Source organism: Cupressus sempervirens, chromosome 7 (assembly GCF_028749045.1).
Source record: "Cupressus sempervirens isolate cs-2001-9-10 chromosome 7, ASM2874904v1, whole genome shotgun sequence".
Classification (NCBI taxonomy): domain Eukaryota; kingdom Viridiplantae; phylum Streptophyta; class Pinopsida; order Cupressales; family Cupressaceae; genus Cupressus; species Cupressus sempervirens.
The window spans coordinates 760,525,900-760,536,258 of NC_143124.1; the positions used below are offsets into that span (position 1 = coordinate 760,525,900).

The 10,359-nt window shown below is 34.1% G+C and overlaps 1 protein-coding gene across 1 annotated transcript; it reads right to left on the reverse strand.

Moving 5' to 3' along the window:
• Window positions 1-2,846: 2,846 nt before the first annotated feature.
• On the reverse strand, window positions 2,847-3,599 carry LOC149549505 (uncharacterized). Its single transcript, XM_089794328.1, has one exon. The coding sequence runs from the start codon at window positions 3,597-3,599 to the stop codon at window positions 2,847-2,849; it is 753 nt and encodes a 250-aa protein (XP_089650454.1).
• Window positions 3,600-10,359: the final 6,760 nt, after the last annotated feature.

Consider the following 10,359-nt stretch of genomic DNA (forward strand, 5'->3'; position numbering starts at 1 on the left):
ACTACGTGCGGGCACCCTACTTAAAAGATTTCACCCACTTCGTAGGATTCATCGGACGAGCTGAGTTGTCAATTTCATCATTTGCTGACAGTCCTCTTTATTCCTTGCAATTTAGGATGTTAAAAAGTGTACCTTTTGAATTAATCTTTTCAATCCTTAATGTCTCCTCATTCATTGTTATAGCCCATTTTGAAAGCATGTCGGCCTCCTGATTTCCTTCTCTTTTTATATGCGTTATTTTAAAATCCTCAAAGTTATTCAATTCCTGCTCTATGATATTAATAATTGGTTGTAGATGCCATGCTTTTGCGCTCAATCTAGATATTGCCTACACTATGATCAAAGAATCCCCTTCCAGATGTATTTTTTTAATCCCTTCCTTTTTAGCTATTTGAACTGCTAGTAATGTTGCTTGGCATTCTGCTATGTTATTCGTTCCATATGGGAGTTTTTTCTCTCCTGCTAATAAAAGGTGCCCTCTGTCATCTTTAAAAACAATCCCGATTCTTGAAACCCCTAGATTGCCTTTTGTTGCTCCATCAAAATTCACTTTGACCCAGCCTTCTTATGGAGTAACCCATTCAACTGGCTTCTTCTTTGTTTTGCTTCTGCTTGTTACCAAAGCTCCTGAAGGTGGTTTGAATCTAATCCCCGACCAAGTATTCTGTATTAGTCTATCACCTCGTGTGAATGGAATTTTCATAGCTTGTTTCCTTGTAGCCGACGCACTAACTATTTCTTCTATTGCATTAATGATTCTGCTTATGCACCTCCTCAGGCTTTCTTTTTCTCCTTTAAAGATTCTCCTATTTCTCTCCTTCCACAACTCCCAGATTATCAGAGATGGTGCTACTATCCATATACTTGATAAAGTTGATTTCCCAGCTATCCTTGGCCATCCATCCAAGGTTTCCTTTATCGTTTGAGCTCTTGGCCCTTGCCAACTTAGTTTGAATTGAACTATATCCCAACATTTTTTAGCATATTGGCATTGAATTAAAAGATGGTTAATGGTTTCCTCTTGTTTCTCACATAAAGGACATCTAGATGGTCCATTAATCCCTATCTTTCTTAGTCTTTCAGCTGTTAGAATTCTTCCTTTGTAAGCTAACCATGTAAAGGCCCTGGCTTTAGGCAAAATATCTTTGTTCCAACATAAGTCTCTTGAGAAGAAACTTTCCCTTCTTGTCTCAGCTAGTAGATTGTAGCCTAGTTTTACTGAGTATTTACTTGATAATGAGCCACACCAAATTACTTTATCCTTCTTCTTTGTCAGCATCACATTCCCGACCTTAAAAATTTGTTTCATTTGCTCTTTCAATGCATCTGTCAGTTCCTCCCGAGATACATCCTTCCAGCACCACTCCTTTCCTACAAGACCATCCTTCTCAGTCATATAATCTTTTACTATATTACCACATCTTTCTTTAAAGTAGGATCTCAATTCATTGTTCCTTATAGTTTCCCCTAGCACTTCCATTCCATTCTACGAATCTTCCCAAAATTTTGTTGTTCCCCCATCCCCTATCTGCCATGTAATATGCTTAATTAATACCTCTCTACAGGATAACATGAAGTTCCATATGGCTAATCCTTTTGGAGGATTTTGGATTGTTAAAATTCTGTGGTTATCCATAGTGTCTAAATATTTACCTTTTAGAATTCTTACCCAGTAGAGGTGTGGGTTTTCATAGACTGCCCAGATTAATTTAGCTCCTAGTGCTCTATTCATAAAGCTCCAATCCCTCAAACCAGCACCTCCTTCCTCTTTGGGTCTGCATATTTTCTCCCAAGCTAACAGTGGAATCTTACTCTCTTCATTGGCTCCATTCTAGAAAAACTTCCTCATTTTCCTTTCCAAGATTCTAATAACTTTCTTTGGAATCTCCAGACACATCATTGCAAAAATCGGATTGCTGTTATCACTGTTTGAAGCATTAGTATTTTGCCTGCCAAAGTCAGCCATTTGCCCCGCCAACCTTCCATTTTCTTTTGGCAATTTTCTATAAGCTTATCCCATAAGTCTGCCTTATTTCTTCTTGCAAAAAAAGGGATGCCTAGATATTTGTTTGGCATTAACCCCAATTTGATATCCAATGTTCGACAGATCTTAAATCTCATATTATAAGGAGTGTTGAAGAATTTTTTTTTTAACTTTTTCCAATTAATAAACTGCCTCGAGACTTTCCCATAAAGCTCTAAAGTGTTCTTCATCACTCTTGCTTCTTCTATATTGGCTTCTCCCCCTTAAAAAGTGTCATCTACAAATTGCAGATGTGTGAGGGATTCAATTGTTTCTGTGATTTTGATTCCTTTCCATGCACCTTGCTCCCTTTGCTTCTAGATCAGCCTTCCTAGCACCTCTACCATTATTATGAAAAGGAAAGATGACAAAGGATTGCCTTGTCTTATTCCTTTTTCCTGTTCAAAAAATCCTTGAGGGCTTCCATTTACCAATACAAAGAACCTGGGTGTTTGAATACAACTTTTCACCCATTGAATCCATTCCTTACTAAACCCAAATCGGCTTAGCACTTCCAGCATGAAACTTCTATTAACCTCATCATATGCTTTCCTAATGTCTAATTTTACCATCATGTTTTGAGTTTTTGAAGCACGGATGGTGTGCACTGCTTCATGTGCCACAACTACTCCTTCAAAAATTGATCGCCCTAGAAGAAACCCACTCTGCTCTATTGAAAATAATGGAGTTCAAAACTTGCTTGAGTCTATTTTCCTTCACCTTTGATATGATTTTATACACTGTGTTGCATAATGAAATAGGTCTAAAATCCTCAAAAGTTTGTTGTGTTTCCTTCTTTGGCACCAGTGCTATAAAAGTGTTATTAAAATCTTTGAGAATGAAACCTCCTTGTCTGTACTCCACTACTTCCCATAAGTCTTTCAAGAATATGGAGCTTAAATTTTGAAAAAAATAGAGTTGGAAAACCATCCGATCCTGGGGCTTTGTCCCCTCCTAAACCCTTTAATGCTTGAGAGACTTCGCATTCTGTAATTGGATCCATTAGGGCCCTGTTTTGTTCACCAGTTATTACTGTCAGAATAACACTCAACACCTCTTCAACCTCAACACTGTCCCTTTCTAGCATCTGTCCTTTCTGTGAGAAGAAATTTATAGCCTCTTGTTTTATTTCTTCACTATCCGTCTTTAAAACTCCATTCATATCTTTTATTTCATAGATTTTATTTGTTGCCCGCCTTACTTTTACCAAATTATGGAAAAAAGTAGTATTCCTATCTCCATGTTTTAGCCATGTTTCTCTAGATTTATGATGCCAATAAATTTCCTCTTTGTTTAAGCAATCCTCCAACTCCTTTTCAAGCCCTTTCTCCAATTTGAAATCATCCTCAGACATTCCACTTTCTATAACTTTGAGACTTAAAGTTTTTAACTTCACTTCTATATCCTTTTTTTTATCAAAGATATTACCAAAGTGTTCCCTATTCCAGAATTTTAATTGCTCTTTTAGAAATTGCAACTTTATAAAGAAAATAAAAGCTTTGTTACCTTTCCTTGGCAGGGCATTTTTCCACCAATCCGTAATCAGGTCTGAGAAACCTTCTGCTTTCAGCCACATTGCTTCAAATTTAAAGGGGCATCTATCTAGAGATTTTTCATCTTGAATTCGAAGAAAAATGGGAAAGTGATCTGAACCCTCGTAAGGTAGAATTTTCGCATCACATGACCAATTTGCTTTGGCCCAATTCCCTGCCACTAGAAACCTATCCAACTTTTTTGTTATATGCACAAAAGCTTCCCTTCAGTTTGTCCACGTGAAGTCACCTTTTTAAAAATTTATATTTACTAATCCATTGTCATTTACAAAGTTGCTGAAATCTTTTTGACTCTCAGAAATCCGTCCTTTGCCTCCCTTTTTGTCTTCCGGATTTAGAATGGCATTAAAATCCCCACCTAAAATTGTTACCTCATTTGGAAACTCCTATACCTTTTCAGCTATTTTTCCCCATAACTCTTTCTTCTTAGTATTTTTATTTGGTCCATACACATTTATCACCATAAATGACCAATGTAGGTTTTTAACAAAGATCTTTGCCCATTGCCAATTTGCATTTAACTTAGACTCCGAAATTGTGATTGTTTCAGGCTTCCAAAGTATAGCCAATCCACCTGAAGCTCCTTGTGCCCCTATCAACAAACATTCCCATCTTCTAAAGTTATTTTTAAAGCTGGAAAAATCTTCTTCTTTTATCTTGGTTTCCTGAAGAAAAACTAAATCTGGCTTCGATTAATCAAGACACCTTTTGATCAATCGAATTTTGTCAGGGGCATTGCAGCCCCTGACATTCCACGATAGGGTTTTCATGGCTCCCGAGAAAAGGCCAAGCCTTTTCCCGATCTCAAAATTTTTGTTTGGCTTGCATCTTTGCCCGCCATTGCCAGCTTCTGGTTTTGGTCCTCGTTTTTTCTGGCTTCCAACATTCGATTTTTGCTTTTTGGAGCTTGTTTGTTCTAAAGATCTCTCTGCTTGTATTCCTAGCATCTCTGATAATCCAAGGTCATTTAATAGGTCCTCTTCTAAAGGTAAACCCATTTCCTCCATTCCACTACTGCTATCCAGGGCTTCCTCAAAAGAATCACTTAGATTTCTTTCCAGAGAGACTTCAATGTCTTTAAAAACTGTTTCATCATTACCTTCTAGATCCTTATTTCTCGGTGTTTCACCCCCTCCACTCACTCCTCCTACTGGGGATTGCATCTTATTATTTATGGATTCTACAAAACTTGCACTACACCTTCTTAGGTTTATAGGGTTGTCATTCATCCTTGCTAGTCACCCTCTATACCCTGAAAGTTTCTCTGCACCTCCATTTCCCTTTGTTCACATTCTTCTTCCCATGGGGTTTCTAGTACTCTTTGGGTGGAGTTCTCTATGACCCTTTTAACCCCTTCCTCCTCCTCTCTATTCTGCATATCTCTAACCTTTGACTGTACTGGAGGATCTTGAATTTCTTCCTCAATGTTTGTGGGTATTTGGTCATTGGGGATCTATGCCTGAAGCTTTTGTCCTTCTCCCATCTCTAAGAAATCTAGGATTTTATCTACCTCCAAACCTTTCCCTTTCCTGCTGCTGATATTCCAAGATACCTCTTCTGGATAATTTTTATCCTCACCTTCCCATTTCTCTACCTGTTGTTTCCAAACCCCATATTTCGTGCTTAGGTTTACATAATCCGGGCATGGATTCCCTTCCTTTAACAAGATCAGTAGCCTTGGGTGAGAGGAAGAGTCAACTTTATTAAGGACCATTTCTGACCTAACATATTCTCCTATTTTGTTTCCAGTGTTTCCAATTTCCTCCAGCACCTTTTCTCCCCAATATTCTACTAGTAAGTTGTGGAGATTGATCCAAATGGGGAATGACTGTAACTTCTCTTTGTTTGGATCAAATTTTGGTGTCCACTCCTTTAAAATAATACCCTTTCCTTCTAGGAGATAGGGGTTGTTTCTCAGGATGCCATCTTTATCAGATCTACTTGGTGCTATTCCCAAATAGAATCCATTTGCTAGGGTTTTGAATCTACATTCTACCCCCCATAGAGATCGGCTCCCCTACCTAATAATAGAAACTAACGGCCATGGCCCTAACCACTTAAAGAAAAATGCTTTCTCTTTCATTTCATTAACCGATTCTAGCCAGTTTTCATTACTGATGCGGATTATAGACATTACCTCATAGGTGGCATTGTCCTCTTTGCTTTGAGAGCGCTCCTCCACCGCATCTATCTCCCTCATGGCCGCTTTCTCCTGCTACTTCGGCCTGTAAAACTTGTGGGCAATTCTGGAGTAGTCAATGGGAAAAAAATCATGTTGGAGGATTATTTATTCATTCTTATTTATTAATTTTATGAAAATTTGAGAAATCCTTATGGGGAAATTCATATTCAATTTATGGAGGAAATTTTAATGGCACTGATCTTTATGGGTTTTTTTTTAATGTGCATTTCCCTCCTCATAGGCATTCTTCCTTCAATTTGTTTTTTGTTATAAAAAGAAAAGAAAAGTCTATAACCTATATATACAACACACACACACACACACACACACACACACACACACATATTTAAGGACAAAATATTAAATTATATGATTAAAATAAAACACACATATACACATACCTAAGAATTGAAGATTAAAATAAAATACCCAAGCTATACTAGTTGGTGACAACAAGATACAATTATACAATTAGTCAACTTCATCCAATGTGCAAATGTATAAATAAACCCATCCAAAAATTGGAAAAATAAATAAACGTCATAGATCCAATAGCGCAACCAAGTTCCATGCCTCAACATACCAAGCACAATAGTCGATTGTTACCACCCAATAATTGGTTGGCCAAAATAAACAATATGGCAGTTAGTACCCAAACTCAAAACAACAGTTGCAGATAGGGAAATTAGGTGTCCATATGATTAACTCCATGTTTAACCACCATCGGGATTAAGTTTTATTTATTTATTTTGGACACATTCAAACCTACTAATTTAGGTGAAGTCAATGGTTGATACTTGTCTACATTAATACAATGGGCAAAGCACATGTACATATACAATATCAAACAACAAAGGGGATCAAGACATTATGCAACCTTGTAAATGAGTAGTTATGCCTTCTTTCCTTTCTGTACAAACTCGTCAAGCATGATTAACCATTAAGTTAGTAACATGAGCATTATAACAATTCAGATATTAGCGGATACATGAGCTAGTACACCAATAACTCATAAGAATTAAACAACCATTTTCATGAGATATCACGATAACTATTAACATGATCACATCATGCATTTACATTCACTATTAATCCATCTAAATAATTGACATGCTCTATTCCATCTAAGCTAACATTCCATCTTAACTAGTTATCATTATAAATATCAATTAACTATATTTTCCAACAAGATAAATAGTATTACTAGGTGGTATGGAATCAAATCGACTAATATAACATAGTTTTCCTATCATAAAATAGGAATATATGAGCATTAATACAATAATATACCAATTATGCTTACCTCGTGCAATATTTGAGTTAGGGTCCTAAATGCATTGCTTGCTTACAAAAGACATAGGGTTAGGTTGACGTCATTGTAACGCCCCGCCAAGGGATCCAAAAGAATTAACCTAAAGTTTCACTAAGTTTGCTAAACATTTTTTTTTTTAAAAAATCAAATTAAATTTGTTTGGATATAAATATATATATAAATTTATAACTATATATATATATATATATATATATATATATATATATATATATATATATATATATATATATATATATATATATATATATATATATATATATATATATATATATATATATATATAAACATATGCATTGAAAAATTTGTTTCCTTCTATATATATTAATATAGAAAATATAGTCAATCATCCGAACGTTTAATTTAAAATTCCAGTCTAAGATTCAACCCTTCCCATTTAAATTTTGTATACAGAAGTTATAGACAAGTATCTGATAAATTCTAATATGGTAATGTTTAAACATTCCTCGCAGAGACAGATTTACAAACCCCAGACACGAAGAAGACAGGAAAGGATAATTGCGTAATAAATCGATAAACAAAAACACAAGACCCTACCTGATCCTGATGCTATTATGCAATCTCCAAGAACTGTAAAAGAATTCGCTCCTCTCAGTAACCTTCTTCTGGAAAACCTTCTTGGTATCAGCCTTCTGAAATTCACTTCCAAAAGTAGTCTCCCAAAAATTCTCGTTCAAAAACGTATCCCCATTCGTGTCCCCCAAGAATGAACCCCCAACATTGTGATAAGCCAATTTTCTCCTCAAACCGGGGCACTTAATTGTGCGTTCACCCAAGAAGACTCTTTGCACAACTGAGTTAACTCCAAATTAACCTTTATTATCTTTTCTTTTATTTTGCATTCAACTTTCATGCATATTAAGTTGATTTATTAAATAACTTTTATTTAATATTCTACTTGACTTCTATTTTAAATTAATTTATTACTTTAATCTCATGTGCACTTTTAAGAAATTAAAATAACATTATTAATTTCTATAATTTAATCTTTTAATTTATTACTCAAATTTAAACTCATGCTTAGATCATGCGATCTAAAATCCTTTAATAATTTAATATCTTTCAACTTTTTAAATTAATTTTAGAAACTTAATTGATAACATATTTAATTAATTTAATTAACAATAATATTTAGCATTTATTTAAAACTGAACTCCAATTATATTATTATTAAATTAAATAATGATTATCCTGTTCTAAGTTTATCTTTGAACTTTAATCTCCAAATTTAGTTCTTTTATTTAATTAATTTCCCAATTAATTAAATATTAAAGATATCATAATAACTCTCTATTGAATTAAATCATTAATTAATCTCTTTAATTAGACTTAATTAATAGAAAGCACATCAAGGACTCATAAACAACATACAAAAACCCTACATAGAAAAACACATACTAAATCAAAACAAAAAGGTTATAATCCCGAAATTACATCATTTGATGCATTCAGAGGGTACTTAACTCAGATACTTGTCCTAATTATCAATTAGGACAATTGGCTAAAGGGTTTAGGAATTGGACTTAAGAGTTTATCTCCCCTCTCTTACCATTGAGACAGTGCGATAGGGTACGCTCATACTGACAATTCAGGGAAGTCGATACCCAGTACCTACAACCTGCATAAAATTCACGCATGTACAAACACAATATTCTAAGCTAAACAGACAATGGTAGGAAGTGGTGCATCGTGTAGATCCCGACTAGCAGGTGACTACGACTCCCTTCCTTAACCACATCAGAAACACCATACATAAATAAAACAACACGCACACCATACACATGCAGTATGGGGTAAGTATCCATAAGAAGCACATGGAATAATAAACCATCTAACTAATCATCATCGATAACTGAAACCATTGAATAATCATCATACATGCATGAAATATAGAGTACCAAGTAATCTCATCATATAATAAACTGAGTGTAAAACAACATCTGATAATCTCTAAAATAATAATACTAATCATCAAACATAAATTGGCCTAAAAGAGTTTGGCAATGATATCAGAAATGTAGCTCGAAAATGTAGACTAGGGGCAGGCACTACAGTCGTAATTGCTTTTATGATAGTTATACATGGACATGTCATTTGATAATATAACAATAAGTACATGGAACAATAACATGAACAAAATAAACAACAAGGATGTAAAATAACAAGGGTTAGAAAATTGGAAGTAAAATGAACATCAATAAAACAATAGCAATAACATTTTGCAAAGACTATGAAACAGTATGTGAGGTTGCACAAAGGGTTAAGAAAAAATGTGAATTGTGATGATGAAAAATAGTAAGGGCATGGAAAACTAAAAATGAAACTATTTTAAGGGAAAGAATAAAAAATAACATTTTTTTATGACCGTAAAATTACAAGGATGTAAAATAATAAAGGTTTAAGCTCTAAGGATGCAAGCAAAGCACAATGATGTAAAATAGTAAGAGTTTAGAAAACTGAGAAGGATACAAACATAAAGGATATAAAAGAACTAATGTTTCCTTAAGATCACAAAATAATAGGAAATAGTTTTAAGATCGTATAACCCAGGGGTTCAAGACATTGATAGAAGCACAAAGATATATAATAGTAAGGGTTTATAGAAAAGTGAGGAGTATGAGCAAAAAAGAAACAAAAGAAAGAAAACTTCGTTTATACTATTAAACACTTAGAAAAGGGTTTACCAACAAAGCTTGCCAAACAATAAGGATACGTGAGAAACAAAGATACAAATTAATAATTGTATTTGACAATAAGTCATAATTTAAGTAACTAAAAAAACACGATGATAAAAAATAATAAGTGTTAGAATACTGACAAGTATACAAACATCAATAAAATAACATAATGAACACTAACTTTCATATAACAAGAGGATTACAAATAGTGCATGTGTATAAAATTGAGAAGGATACAAGCATCAAGAAAACAAAAGAAACACCATCTACCTAAGATCATAAAGCAGTAGGAAAGAGATGAGAAATAACAAGTGTTTAGAAAATTGAGTAGGATACAAACATCAAGGAAACAAAAGAAAGAACAATTATTAAGATAAAAAAGGTAGTAAGATATGGTTTAACAACTTAACACATACAAAATGGAACAAGAGTAATCCCTAGAACTATTGTATCTTCTTCTTCCCTTTAGTGGTTGTTATGTCTTCTTCTCGATGAGATTAAGGTGAATGTGATGAATTAATGTCTACTTACATGCATCTTTAACATCTATTTTCTTTCTAGTTTGAAATATG